The sequence below is a fragment of the Neoarius graeffei genome, chromosome 16 (genome assembly GCF_027579695.1).
Source record: "Neoarius graeffei isolate fNeoGra1 chromosome 16, fNeoGra1.pri, whole genome shotgun sequence".
Classification (NCBI taxonomy): domain Eukaryota; kingdom Metazoa; phylum Chordata; class Actinopteri; order Siluriformes; family Ariidae; genus Neoarius; species Neoarius graeffei.
In genome coordinates this window covers 43,095,180-43,110,402 of record NC_083584.1, presented here as the reverse complement: position 1 = coordinate 43,110,402, position 15,223 = coordinate 43,095,180, and the positions used below count along the sequence as shown (strand labels likewise).

The window sequence follows — 15,223 nt, the reverse complement described above, 5'->3', positions numbered from 1 at the left end:
TATTGATAATTCCATATAAATCCTACAAACATTCAACCACTCGTTTTTGAGGCATCTTGCTAACAAGAATCTGATGGATGGACAAACAACATAATGTAAAAAGCTATGTTCCAATAGAATATGATTTTACACATTTGCCTATATAAATCTGTGCTTAGACCATAGGAAGCTGAATGGATTTTCCTTGACGCTGGAAGTGGTCCTGGCTCCAAATAGTCTGCAAGCTTTCAAAACAGGGGGGACAAACAAATAAAGATGGAAGAAGACCCTTGTATGCAACTGTGACAGTATAATAAAAACCTGTTGCAGTTACCATACACTAATTTTCATGAAATAACATTCTGAATAGAGTGGGTACAGACCAGGTTCTGTCAGTAGCAAGTCAAATACTGACCAACGTCAATGAAACCAACTAAATCCATTAGAAGCAAAAACATTTTTTATTTAATTTTTGCATCATAAAGTTACAAATATAGAAATTATTTTGCCAATCAATAATTCTCACCCAACAGGCACATACACATGATATAGTTGAGTTATTACTCAATAGCTTAGGTCATTAGAATCTTCCTCAGTGTTTGCATGGAGTGGAGCGAGTCCCCTTCTTCCCTTTTCATGTAAACACCGATATCTTGGCGACAAAGTGGGCACTCGTGGACGATAGCACACAGAGCCTCCTCCAGGGCCCCCTGTGAATAGGGGTCTGGAAGACCGCAGCTGGACTCCAGCAGGCTGAGGACGCTCTGCAGCCAGCCCTCCTCTCTGACGATGGTGGTTATCCAAGGCTGTGCTTTCACACAGCCGCCCAGAGCCTGCACGCTGAGCCTCCAGAGCTCACACACCTCTTCCCACCATGGTGCCCACACAGGAGAGACTCGTGCCTGGCCCCCACCCTCGACCGCCTGTAGCGCCCCTCGGAGGAAATGCAGGGCAGAGGAGAAGAACCGCTGCTGACTGGAATTCCCCAGACCTGTTTGGTACAAACATGCTCAAAAATAATGTCCAAGTCCTGTATGTACTGTATCTTAAAAACACAACTGCAAAGAGGAGATGCAATGAAGGAGGTTTGCTGCCTCGCTGTTCAGACTCACTTAATGTGTAATGTATAGTGCTTTTAAAGGTGCATTAGTAGGGTTTGTTAAAAGTTGGCAAGATCAGATCTTTAACAGTTAAACAGGTGGAGCTGAATTGGATCTGAGTTTTTTTTTTTTTAACTACTCCTTGAGCCCACCATCGATTCTCTCCCATGCACACAAAGTTCTGCTCCCAGAACCTACAGTGGTTCAAGTAGAGTTAGGAAGGACATCACTTTTAAACACACTCAGACATTGAACTGCTTGAAAGCCAAGTTACAACTCTATAAAAGACGCAAAATTCAGCGAACAATGATTTATTAGAATGTTTATTAGGGAATCTGTGCTCATCTGGGTTACACTGGTTAGTGTGATTATTAAACATTACTCTTCTACAACTAGAAACTGAAAAATCAAAACCAGGGGTCATCAAACTCCGGCCCGCCACCCCCCTTTGACCGGCCCCCCAGCCCTTCTGCCCCCCACCACTTGAACCAGCCCTATGAGGCAATCCCCAAAAGTGGTCATGGCCTATTTTTTAAAATTGCTTTTTGGCAAATAATAACATGTCTGCATCTTGTATTTTGTTGATTTTATCAATTAAAATTGATATTTAGTTATAAAATGAACTATTCATATTTTCCGAATTTTTGTCATATGCTCGCGATCAAGCAGTGACAGGCAGCGCACGCGCAGAGAACTGTCAGTGTTCAGGACAGCAAAATGGCTAGCGGTAAGCGAAAAGCTGACAGAGAGTGCAGAGTTTTTAAAGAACAGTGGACCACCGATTATTTTTTCGTTCAGTGTAAGGACCGTGCAGTTTGTCTTGTATGTAAAGAAAAGTGTCGGTTTTCAAAGAATATAATCTGTGTTGTCACTACGAAACCCGCCACAAAGAGTATGCTAGTTTGCGAGGGCAAACAAGAGAAGACAGGATTCTGAGGATAAAATGCGGACTGGCTGCACAACAGAATGTATTCCTTCGCCAAACCCAGATCAACCAGGCTGCTGTCTGAGCTAGCTATAAGGTAGCTCACCTACTAGCTACCCATGGAAAGCCGTTTACTGATGGGGACTTTGTTAAAGTATGCATGCTTGCTGTGGCCGAGGAGGTGTGTCCCGACAAGAAGGATGCGCTCAGCGCGGTGAGTCTCTCCGCACTTACTATGACCAGCCGAACCGAAGATTTGGGGGACAACGTGCATGACCAGCTGAATGAGAAAGCGTCAGAATTCGAGTTTTTTTGCTTTGGCCATGGATGAGAGCAATGACGTGCAGGACACAGCACAACTGCTGTGATCTATTGATCTATTGCTCATATTATAATTTCACTGTTTTTTTAAAATGTATTTATTTTATAGGCCTATTTATTTTACCTTTATTAAGTGCTGCACACAATTATTATTAAAAATATCAACAGGCTTACCTACAATTTATAATTTTCCACTCACCTTTGCCAGTGTCAATCACCTCAAATAGGCAGATGTTTCTTACCTTGACAACTTTGATGTTATTTTTATTAGAAAATAAATAAATGGAATATCTGTGGTATTTCAAATTAAAACAAAGTGTGAAGACCCGATTACTACTTTTGCAAACCATTAGTAAAGATAAACAAATATGTGCCAGGAATCAAGTGTTGATATAGTAGTGTGGATATAGTAGTATGGGATATAGTAGTGGGGATATAGTAGTGGGGATGGCTGTGCCAGGCTAGCAATCTCTACTACACAATGAGGCCTGCTGGTGGTCATATTTGTCTTGGCCATACAATTCTATATGTTATATAGCTGACCCGACCCCGGCCCCCCATCACAGTCAGGAATGACAATGTGGCCCCCAGAGAAAAAAGTTTGGTGACCCCTGATCAAAACTGTGTTGAAAGGATGTTCAGTATGAGGCAGTGTTGTAGTCGAGTCACTAAACCTCGAGTCCGAGCCCAGTCTCGAGTCCCCAGTGTTCAAGTACGAGTCAAGTCCAAGTCACTAAAGAAAATTTCGAGTCGAGTCCACTGTTGATCTGAGTCGCGTACGAGAGCAAGACTCCAACCACACCATTTGACGGTGGCTGTTTTAGCGCCATTAACATTAGTTTGTTCCTGAACATGACGTATGAACAGATGAATGTGCTTCTCTTTGTCAGGGAGTGTGAAGTATTCTGTCAGAGATGGTTGGGAGACGGATGTAAGTGCAGAAGGTGTGTTTATTAATACAAGCGATGACAGGTAAACGATCCAGAACGGCAGGCAAAATCATAAAACAGTGAAACAGGCAATGGGTCGAGCGAGACACAAACAGGCTATCGTAGACTCGGCAGAATCAAAGACGAGAAACAGGAAATCAGGGATCAGGAAACCAAACAAGGAAATAAGGCTCAGTAATGTGTCAGCAACGCAACTCAATACTTCACAAAGTAAGTGTGTTTTCACAGTTTTTATATCGGCACGCTGATTGCGCCTTAATCCTGTGCAGGTGCGGGTCATTTACGGCACGTGTGCGAGAGTCCGTTTGGTGCGTGCACTGTCCGGAGCGCTCCTGAGAATCTATCTGATGCAGGCACCAAGGTGCACAGGTGTGACACTCTTGCGCGAGATTAGTACAAAAATTAATGTAGATATAAATATCTTATGCCAAATTATTATGGCATGTTACAAAAAATAAAGAAAAAATCAGAGTCCTCGTCTCCAATTTACAAGTCCGAATGCAGTTAATGCACGAGTCTGAGTCCAAATCATCAGTGCTCAAGTCCAAGTTGAGTCACGAGTCCTTAAAATTAGGGCACGAGTCGGACTCGAGCACTACAAGCCTGGTATGAGGATATTGTGAATAAAAGTCCAAGTATAAACAAAGGACAGCCTTTATGATTGCATTTTTTTAAAATGCACCTACCTGTTAAAGTTGGTTTTAGCCTGTTAATCATAAGACCCAGAGTGCAGAAATTGGCTGTCAGAACCAACAGGCGTGACTTGTGGAGGAGGACTGGGAGTGCTTCACTCAGTAACGCGTCAAGGGAGGCAAAGCAAGCATCAGTCCTGAGAAAACACAGATCAGGAGCAATCACAAAGAGGCTTCCTCCAAATTTCAGCATGAACTGAACTCTGAGTGAACCAGAGAACACCAGTTTTAGATTTGGTCCACACGATTCACAGAAACAACGAGTAAAGATTAAAACCGATTTAAGCTTCAGTATGTGAAACTGTATCGTCTCCGTGTACCTGACTTGCTCAGGCTCTGTGACTACAAAGTTGAGCAGGGCAGAACAGGCCGTTTCCAAACTGGGATCTCTGCTTACTGTTCTCCCACTCTGAGTCTTCAAGACTCCCCAGCCATGGGCAAGAAAGTCCACCAGTAAAGCTGGAGTATCCAGAGAGAGCAGCACCTTTCTTGGGCCTTCCTCAGCTGACAGGTGGCAAAGTGCTGGGAGGAGATATCTGAAAGAGAGACACAACCCAATATAAATTAGAATAACGCTAACATTACTGACGTTCTTAACGTGAGCAGTTTGCCATTTTAGGTCTCCCTGCTGCCTGCAAATTAAATCGCAACATAAAGGGCACCCGGAGAGTACAGCCCTCCACCAAGGACAATACTCGACTCTATGATATGCAAATCGGCACCTGCAACCACTTTATATGTTTGGACATATCTCCAAAAAACCTAGAATTATGTCAAAATACAGTTGTGCCTCGCTGAAGCTTCTAGATCACAATCCACATTTACGGGTACCAGCGGTCCTCTGATAGCCAGGAATGTGGAATGTGATACAGAGTCATCGTGTTTCTACATCAGCCATGTTTTGTCGCTACTGAACTTTACTGCCATCTACTGGATTTTAAGATGTTTGGCATTATTGAGCGCAGACTTCCGCAAAAGTGAAAATAAATTCATGGATCCACCTCATAACTCGGATCCAGTCCAAAATGTACCAAGTTCATCCTTGGCTCATGCTACACCCTTCCACCAAGTTTTGTGGAATTCGGGTGGGTAGATTTTGTGTAATCGTGCTTAAAGGCAAACAAACGGTAATATGACCTCCTTGGCAAAGGTAATAAAAACATTCGTGAGTTTTCCCCTTCACCATAACGAGCTTTAGAACCTTTACTGAACCTACTTAAACTCTAAGTCAATATATAAGAAAAAAAGGGTTCTGATGGCTTTGTTCCAGTTGGAGGCAGAGGTGATTTCCAGGCCAGAAAAACAACCAATAAAGAAATTAAGAAAATTCCCGGGCGGCACGGTGGTGTAGTGGTTAGCGCTGTCGCCTCACAGCAAGAAGGTCCGGGTTCGAGCCCCATGGCCGGTGAGGGCCTTTCTGTGCGGAGTTTGCATGTTCTCCCCGTGTCCGCGTGGGTTTCCTCCGGGTGCTCCGGTTTCCCCCACAGTCCAAAGACATGCAGGTTAGGTTAACTGGTGACTCTAAATTGACCGTAGGTGTGAATGGTTGTCTGTGTCTATGTGTCAGCCCTGTGATGACCTGGCGACTTGTCCAGGGTGTACCCCGCCTCTCGCCCGTAGTCAGCTGGGATAGGCTCCAGCTTTCCTGCGACCCTGTAGAACAGGATAAAGCGGCTAGAGATAATGAGATGAGATGAGAAGAAAATTCCCATCCACTGCATGGCAAGAATGCAAATCACAGTCTCTTAAATATGATATGATTATTACGGGTTTAGAAATCTCATTATCTCTCTAGCCGCTTTATCCTGTTCTACAGGGTCGCAGGCAAGCTGGAGCCTATCCCAGCTGACTACGGGCGAAAGGCGGGGTACACCCTGGACAAGTCGCCAGGTCATCACAGGGCTGACACATAGACACAGACAACCATTCACATTCACACCTACAGTCAATTTAGAGTCACCAGTTAACGTAACCTGCATGTCTTTGGACTGTGGGGGAAACCGGAGCACCCGGAGGAAACCCACGCGGACACGGGGAGAACATGCAAACTCCACACAGAAAGGCCCTCACCGGCCACGGGGCTCGAACCCGGACCTTCTTGCTGTGAGGCGACAGCACTAACCACTACACCACCGTTTACTAAATTACAATCTGCACCTTTAAAATCAAATCAATAATTACATATTGTAAAACAATGTCACAAATAGTGAACAATGCATTCAATATGTAGCCTGATCTGACCATAAACTGAGCTTCCTGTAAAGCAAAGCGCACACTAGTAATATTTCTGACCTCAGCACACGTTCGCCTGTCCATGTTCCAGCTTGTGAGCCATCAGTGACGGACATCTCTGACATCCAATCAGCCAGCCCCTTGCCTTTCTTGTCTTGTCGGTGATGCTTGGTGTAACCAATGAGGAAGGGCAAGAGGGCTATGATCTCCTCCTTTAAACATGACGTCTCCTCAGCCAACCAGGCACAAAGAGAGCGGAACGTTGCAAAGAGGAAGGGGTCATCATAACGGCTTGGATCCACCTGTGGAAATGTGAATTTTTTACTTAGGTATAACCTTGAATTATGTTTGTGTGGATGTATAATTACAGTGTATTTAATTCAGAAGATATCTATACAAATGTACAGAAATGTTACAATCGTTTAAAGAATCTTAAAATGCTTTCATCACATGCAATATTTAGTCAACCTAAATGCGATATATTCTGGAGATTTGGACTGAAGGGAAAAAAAGAAATGGACACAATACACAATGTTTTAAATGAGTTATTTCTACACTCACTGCCACTTTCACAGGAACTTGTTTTTGATTCTAAGATTCCTGTTCTTGGCTGCAGGACTGGAACCCAATGTGGTCTTCTGCTGTTGCATGCTGAGATGCTTTTCTGCTTATCATGGTTATAAAGAGTTGCCACGAGTTACTATATCCTTCCTGGCAGCTCAAACCAATCTGGCCATTTTCCTCTGACCTCTCTTATCAACAAGGCGTTTGTTTCCACCCACAGAACTGTCGCTCGCTCAATGTTTTTTGTTTGTCGACCTTTTTTTTCGTTTCCGTTTCCGGTTGAGAGTATGTCGTGCGCATTCTGGCTGCCGCTTCTCACCAGAGCTTTTTTTTTTTTTTAATTTTATGTTCTCTCTCTTTCAATTTTCATTTTATTTATTTTTTCTGTGTGTTTGTGTAGTTTGATGTTTGTTTGAGTGTTTTGTCCACCGGTTGTGGTGTAGCTCCGGACCCAGTTTTGGGTGTTGGTTCCCTCTAGGCCTTGGCTCGCTGTGAGCGATGCCAGCGCTCCCAGCTGTGGACTGCAGTGAGCTCGCTGCTCATTTAACATTCGTGGTTCTCCAGCGCTCTGCGCTTTAATGCTTGGCGTGATGTTCCGAGCGATGTTGCTCGGTGGCGTCATGGCGGCTGTGCAGGTGGTTTGGGACACACCAGTGCTCTGCGTGGCGGAGCTTCTCTGCTCGCTTTGTGGATCCACGGCGTGGTGTTCGAGCGATGTGGCTAACGGCATCACGGCGGCGGTGCTGGAGATGTGGGACTTGTTTTCATGCGCCTTTTGGTGGGACTGTGGCTGCTACACCACTGGAATTACATCCTGACTCCTACTTGGTGGACTTTTTACTTTTATTTTTTATTATTTATTCATTTATTTATTATTTTTTATTGTTATTATTTTTTTCTTTGTCTATAATTCTAAAGCGTCCTTGGGTTTCTTGAAAGGCGCTATATAAGTTGAACTTATTATTATTATTCTGTCTAAACTCTAGAGACTGCTGTGTGTGAAAACCCCAGGAGATCAGCAGCTTCTGAAATACTCAAACCTACACCCATGCCACAGTGAAAGTCACAGAGATCACAATTTTTCCTGTTCTGATGTTTTAAGTGAAGATTAACTGAAGCTCTTGATTTGTATCTGCGTGATTTGATGCATTGTGCTGCTGTCAAGGGATCGGCTGATTATAGAACTGCATCAAACAGCAGGTGGATGGGTGCTCCTAAAAAGGGGCTGGTGAGTGTATAACTGTCTAGTCATTTACTGAGTGCAGTTCTGTATTCCCTGTTCTCCGGTGAATTTTTATTTTCTATGTGCACTCAGGGCGGCACGGTGGTGTAGTGGTTAGCACTGTCGCCTCACAGCAAGAAGGTCCGGGTTCGAGCCCCGTGGCCGGTGAGGGCCTTTCTGTGTGGAGTTTGCATGTTCTCCCCGTGTCCGCGTGGGTTTCCTCCGGGTGCTCCGGTTTCCCCCACAGTCCAAAGACATGCAGGTTAGGTGACTCTAAATTGACCGTAGGTGTGAGTGTGAGTGTGAATGGTTGTCTGTGTCTATGTGTCAGCCCTGTGATGACCTGGCGACTTGTCCAGGGTGTACCCCGCCTTTCGCCCATAGTCAGCTGGGATAGGCTCCAGCTTGCCTGCGACCCTGTAGAACAGGATAAAGCGGCTAGAGATAATGAGATGAGATGAGATGTGCACTCAGCAAAGGTTGGGTCACCCCCCCCAATCTTCTAATTTCTGACCAATAACAAATAAACCAAAAGTAAAAATTTCTGTCCGATTCAGATTCTGCAAACAGACGAAGAGGTGTGAAAGCACTCTTTATAACCACTGATCGGTATCTAAAGGTGATCGTGTTCAAATATCAACTAGTGTGCTGTAGATATGGTCAGTTGTTGAATATGACCAAGCTGTACTTTCACCCTATTTTGACTGCACAGATGTAACACACATTTCTCTCACCTGTTGCAGGTAGTAAATGATGGCAGAAAAAGCTTCCTCCAAGACTCCCAGCACCTGCCTGCTCTGCTGCAGACTCAAACTGGTAATGGCAATCTCCGGCTGAGCAGGACTCGTGCTGTTCCCTTCGCTGCATGCTTGTTCTATGGCCGACTCCAAGATACGGTAGCAGGCAGAGAGTGTGTGCTGCTGTTGAGCAGACAACTTCGTACCTGGAGGCTCCTCTAGTGCCATCCTCACCTCCACACAGGCCCGGTTCACTAGCAAGCAGCAGAACTTGGGTGGACCTGCTGGATCCCAGCCACACAAGTCCAGCAGGCAAGCAGACAGCACAAGAACATGGCCCAGCTGCTCTGCGCCGAGTTTCCCTTGAACCAATGGACGCAACGTTGCCCAAAGACGACTGATTACATCCCTGAGCTCTTGAGTTTGTAGCTCACCTCCAGGTGGGGGAAGAAACTGCGGTATCTGAGTGCACATCTCCAGACGCTCCTGATCTGAAGTCTGGCTGAAGTTCTGGGAGATCCTATCAAGGAGAGAAAGCAGTTCTGCTGGGTGTTTGCTCCATGCACGCTGCCTAACACTACTGGATAAGAGATGAGCCAGGAGCGGAAGACCCTTCTCATAGCTGAGAGTCTGTTTTTGAGACACAGCTCTGCACAGAGCAGGGACAGCACCGCGGGACAGCAGCCGATCCGGTCCTCCTGGCAGGGCACACAGAGAGTTCAAAACCCGATAGCAGTCAGCTGCCACTTCCTCATCCAGGGTGGATGTGGGAGGCTTGGCTGCCTCATCTCCATCCCCTAACCTGGAAGGACTTGTTGGTGCTTCCTTTCCTGAAGTCTGATGAGATGAATCACTGGGACGCGTCTTCTCAGTGGCTTGAGAAGCTGCAGCGTCGCACTGGGCTCGCTTCTGGCTGAACGGTGCTCCACTTTCCAGCAAGCCCAGGAGGAGAGGGACAGTACTGAGCAGCTGGGGATGAGTGACCATGTCCGGGTCAGTGCTTAGAGCACCTAGCAAAGCAGTCCCGAGAGACAGCAGCTCCTCAGGGGGAAGCCCAGAGCTCTCGCTCCCTCGGATCGCCGTTATCAGCAGCCGTGCAGGAAGGTTGAAACCCACTGCTTCAAAGACTCGATGCAGGGTCACGCAATCCAGCTGATTGGCTGGACACAATCGTGTAATCTAGACAGAAGAACTAGTTTAAATGATTTCAAAGCAAAACTACATGAAAAAGACAGTGTGAAATGAGAAACAGAACACATTTTACTTCTGTATTGCAATTCTGAATAAAACCAAACATTTGGGTGGGTGAGTTTGTTGGACTTGCTTTATTAAAAAGTTTGCCAGGACGTTCCAAAATGAACACGGAGTTAGATGCTAATCTATAGTCATCACAGAGTTCTAGTCTAGTCTAGCATCAACAAAAACTGGAAGATATTCAGATATGGGTAAAAGCCAATCGCACTTTGATGGAAAACGATTGAAAAACAATTTCATCTGCATATCAAGTTACTGATACTGAAGACTTGTGTACAATACGAACTGCATGAATTTCTGTATTAAGCTGGGCAGACACTCACTACGTTTACATGCACATAGACAGAATCGAATTTCTGCCGTTGCGCGACTGAAATCGAAGTTCAAAATGCCATGTATACACCTTAATTCGGCTGAAATTGAACCGAACTTGATTTCTCAGAATCGAGCTACACAACCTAGTTTATGCGATTTCTGCCGAGCTACTTTGTGCATGTATACCCTATCGAGCTAGTTGTCGAGCTACTTCCGGAAGTGACGAGTGATGAGACCACAAGCGGGAAACACAACAGCCTCGGTCGGCATGACAACAGTAGTAGCGAGCAGCAGAAGAGGTCAGGAGGAACAAACGAAGAAGAGAAAATGGCGATGTAGAGCTCTCTGAAGTGTGGGTGGAGCACAGAGGACGGCAGGACAAAGCTTCTGGTACTAATAGGCTTTTTATTGTCAGACTTTTCAGTTTAACAGCCTACTTTTATTCTTGAGAGAAAAACACGCGCGCGCAAGCTGTGTTCTAGTCCCGGGATGAGCTCTCCCCTCTGCTCTCCCTCTGCCTCCTTAAATAGGGCGCGGTTACTGGGAAGACACACAAACACAGGTTAATTACCGTCAGGTGAAGTGATTCTGCCACTCACCTTCCCTGGCTCCGCCTTCCTGTCACAGACCGGCGCTTGACCACGCCCCCACTGCCACAGGCAAGCAGAAACGTGCACTTCTGGAGCAATGAGGAGACAGAGTTCATGCTCATTCAGCTTAAGGAGTTGAATATATTAAAATTCATGGACGGGAGAAAAACGCGCAATGGAGAACACGGAACTGATAACTTTGTTTACACTCTTGAATAGCTCTTCTTCATGACGACAACCGGAAGTGTACCAACACGATGGGGCGTGTTGCGCCACCTGTGGCTCGGGTGCACAATGCACCTCACACAATAGCCCGATTTCATTGTGTGCATGTAGGATTGGATTTCTCTGGCACCCCTGCTGGGACCTTCAGCTTGATTACCAACAGCAGCTCGATTTGGATGTGCACGTATACGTAGTCACTGTGCGATTTTTGGCCCGATTTTGACACGATTTTCACTCGTGCGACTATTTTGGAGATCGGGCCGAGTTTTGGCTCAATCGTGCATCTCGGATCGTGTAGTATACATGGGGTAACGACAAGCGATTAACACCTCACGACCTCCTCCCGATCGATCGGATGAAAATCAAACCTGTTTGAAATCCTGAGCATCGCATCCGAGCATCGCATCGTATAGTGTGAGAACAGGAATCGTAAGCTGCGTGCTGTTTACCCCTGCGATTCACTCGTACAGTGTGAGCAGCAGCTGAATACCGCGATTGAAAAAAAAAAAAAAATTGCACAGTGTATGCCCAGCTTTAGTCTGAAGACTGAAACTTGATTAGAATCAAACAGATTTCATGAATGTTTTCATCATTTCCTGTGCTGCACGTCTTGGCATCAGAAATTTTCAACAAGAAAACAGACGAAAACCTGTTAGCTTAGGGGAGGACTTCGCCTAACTTGTTCACTACCTAACTTATTCAAGAACTTAGGGGTTAGGTGGCAATCAGGACGCAAGTCCTGTTCCTTTCCCCTGCTACGTTTCATTTGTTTGTAATTAGTCATCTTCATGTTATTTTATTATTTAATTTTTCTCTCTCTTTCTTTGTACTTGGTGTAAATGTGGCAAACTCAGTTAAACTAACTGCATCTCCTACTACGATATTTCATACTTCGCTCCTTTGAGATATTACTCTAGGAACCATTATGGATATGTCAGAATATGTGACTCCTAACAAATCCAGTTGGGTCAGTGACGATTTGTAATGCATCTTAGGTTTAAGAAATAAATTAGATTTGCCTTTAAGACTTGATTACTGAAGACACTTGGTCTTGGGCAACTGGATGTGGAAAGCTGACCACTGAGAGGTCACCATGGAGGTACTGGAACATATCTGTTTAAACAGTGTGATCAGTCTTTATTTTCCAGAAAGGCTGTGTGGTTTTTGTTTTTTTTTGTGGTTGCTACCTTTAACACTGATTCTACTCACAATGATGACTGCAGATTGTTATACAGTAGTTTGAATAAAGTATAGAGTTCATTTTAACGAGAAATATTCAAAATAGTGAATATAACCTAATGGTTAGAGAAGCAGCTTCGGGACCAAAAGGTTGCCAGTTTGATTCTCTGGAGCAGCAGGAATGGCTGAAGTACCCTTGAGCAAGGCACCCAACCCCCAACTGCTCCCCAGGGCGCTCTGGGTATGTTGTATGTTGTTCTGGATAAGAGCATCTACTAAATGACGGGGGCGGCACGGTGGTGTAGTGGTTAGCGCTGTCGCCTCACAGCAAGAAGGTCCTGGGTTTGAGCCCCGGGGCCGGCGAGGGCCTTTCTGTGCGGAGTTTGCATGTTCTCCCCGTGTCCGCGTGGGTTTCCTCCGGGTGCTCCGGTTTCCCCCACAGTCCAAAGACATGCAGGTTAGGTTAACTGGTGACTCTAAATTGACCGTAGGTGTGAGTGTGAATGGTTGTCTGTGTCTATGTGTCAGCCCTGTGATGACCTGGCGACTTGTCCAGGGTGTACCCCGCCTTTCGCCCGTAGTCAGCTGGGATAGGCTCCAGCTTGCCTGCGACCCTGTAGAAGGATAAAGCGGCTAGAGATAATGAGATGAGATGAGACTAAATGACGAATGTAACGGACGTGTGTCACAAATGTGTTGTACCTTTCTGTTTCCAGCTGTTGGAAGTTAAATGCATTCCCCTCAGGTGATAAGCTGAATTGGGCCACATCGCAGTTTGTTTATATTTTACTGGATATCAGATTACTGTATTGTAGAAGGGGCGTTTCTTTGGTGCCATTTAATGCAAATGGATCCATCTTATGGAGTTTTGTAATTTGTTTATCAGGGAAAATGTTTGGAAGTGAAGTGCTTCTAAACCTCCCTGAACTTTGCTTTTCTGTAAACTGACTTGCTTAATTTGTTTTTTTTGACCTTACCAGAAGAAGGGCTGCTAAAACATGGCTGTCATTTTTGGCATGAGTGAGCACACGGAGACAGCGCTCAAGGACATCTTGCTGTGCAGCAGTCAGACTGTTCGCTTCAGCTGAAGGACTGGAAGCATCTGCTCCTGATGCCTCGTCAGGACTTGGATCATGTTGGATGGAGTCCTGCTCCAAGCCACACAGACTCTCAAGTTCAGCCATCCTCAATCAATACACCTGCAAACATAGGAGAGTAGATTTCTACTTTACAGATCATGCCTCTGTGTACTCCTATATGTACAGTACTAAAGAGCACTTAGCACACACTCTCACAAGACACTTATTGCAGCACACTAAATTAAGTCACCTGTTTCCTCTACTACACAGTATAATCAGTCAGGAGGGGGAAAAAGAGTAGCTTGAAACAGGACACGGAGATAAAACTAGCTGCTTAAACCGACATAATGGGATTACGTCTAATCTTTGCTCAGTAATACAAGTAATCTTTTCAAAAATGGGATTTCTCTCAATTCTGTATAGCTAAGAGGATGCTAGTTAGCTTATATAGCATTCTTTTCTTGCACCAAAAAACTAAAAATTTAACTGAACTCGGAAATAATATCCTAAATAATAAACAGTCAAGATGCAATATGTACCTGGTTTAACAAAATTCAAACCACCTGAAGAGCAAAAATACAAACATGTGTAACTTCCATCGTTCACGTGATAGACGGAATGTTGACTTCCGGTAGAGGACTGCATTACAAAATTAAAGTCAGAGATAGGAATTTCAAAATAATTGTAGTCTTTCTGCTTCTGTCAGGTTTTATGGCAGTTTACAGGCAAAGTGTATTACCGCCATCTACTGGACTGAGGTGCAATCAAATGGATGTCATTTCAAAGTAAAAATAAATAAATAAATAAATAAAAGAAAGAAAGAAAGAAAAACAACAAACCAAATCCTCATCTCATCTCATCTCATCATCTCTAGCCGCTTTATCCTTCTACAGGGTCGGAGGCAAGCTGGAGCCTATCCCAGCTGACTACGGGCGAAAGGCGGGGTACACCCTGGACAAGTCGCCAGGTCATTACAGGGCTGACACATAGACACAGACAACCATTCACACCCACATTCACACCTACGGTCAATTTAGAGTCACCAGTTAACCTAACCTGCATGTCTTTGGACTGTGGGGGAAACCGGAGCACCCGGAGGAAACCCACGCGGACACGGGGAGAACATGCAAACTCCACACAGAAAGGCCCTCGCCGGCCACGGGGCTCGAACCCAGGACCTTCTTGCTGTGAGGCGACAGCGCTAACCACTACACCACCGTGCCACCCGGAAAACAACTTAAGGTTTGTTATTGCTAAATTTACATTTATTAATGACTTTTTGTTTTTTGCCAAAATGATTATCAAATGGGGCGGCACGGTGGTGTAGTGGTTAGCGCTGTCGCCTCACAGCAAGAAGGTCCTGGGTTCGAGCCCCGGGGCTGGCGAGGGCCTTTCTGTGCGGAGTTTGCATGTTCTCCCCGTGTCCGCGTGGGTTTCCTCCGGGTGCTCCGGTTTCCCCCACAGTCCAAAGACATGCAGGTTAGGTTAACCGGTGACTCTAAATTGACCGTAGGTGTGAATGTGAGTGTGAATGGTTGTCTGTGTCTATGTGTCAGCCCTGTGATGACCTGGCGACTTGTCCAGGGTGTACCCCGCCTTTCGCCCGTAGTCAGCTGGGATAGGCTCCAGCTTGCCTGCGACCCTGTAGAAGGATAAAGCGGCTAGAGATAATGAATGAATGAATGATGAATGATTATCAAATGTATTATTAAACATTTGTCTTAGTTTCTTAGGTTATTGAGAAACGAAACACCAGATTTTGAAACACGAACAAAGGAGATTTCTGAGGACCTCAGAAAAAGTGTTGTTGATGCTCATCAGGCTGGAAAAGGTTACAAAACCATCTCTAAGGAGTTTGG

The 15,223-nt window shown here is 45.3% G+C and overlaps 1 protein-coding gene across 1 annotated transcript; it reads right to left on the bottom strand.

Moving 5' to 3' along the window:
- Positions 1–421: 421 nt before the first annotated feature.
- ncdn (neurochondrin) lies at positions 422–13,989 on the bottom strand. Its single transcript, XM_060942992.1, has 7 exons — positions 13,904–13,989; positions 13,263–13,484; positions 8,720–9,901; positions 6,260–6,501; positions 4,288–4,503; positions 3,962–4,104; positions 422–970 (listed from the first exon to the last, which is right to left on the bottom strand). Exons 2-7 carry the CDS (start codon positions 13,467–13,469, stop codon positions 552–554), a joined length of 2,409 nt encoding a protein of 802 aa, XP_060798975.1. The 5' UTR covers positions 13,470–13,484; positions 13,904–13,989; the 3' UTR covers positions 422–551.
- Positions 13,990–15,223: the final 1,234 nt, after the last annotated feature.

Excerpts from the sequence above, each read along its gene's own strand:
- ncdn (XM_060942992.1), bottom strand. The coding sequence starts at position 13,469 with ATGGCTGAACTTGAGAGTCTGTGTGGCTTGGAGCAGGACTCCATCCAA. Across the intron at positions 6,502-8,719 it reads TCATTTACTACCTGCAACAG|GTGGATCCAAGCCGTTATGA; the intron begins GTGAGAGAAATG and ends ACATTTCCACAG. Across the intron at positions 971-3,961 it reads GCTAAAACCAACTTTAACAG|GTCTGGGGAATTCCAGTCAG; the intron begins GTAGGTGCATTT and ends TGTACCAAACAG.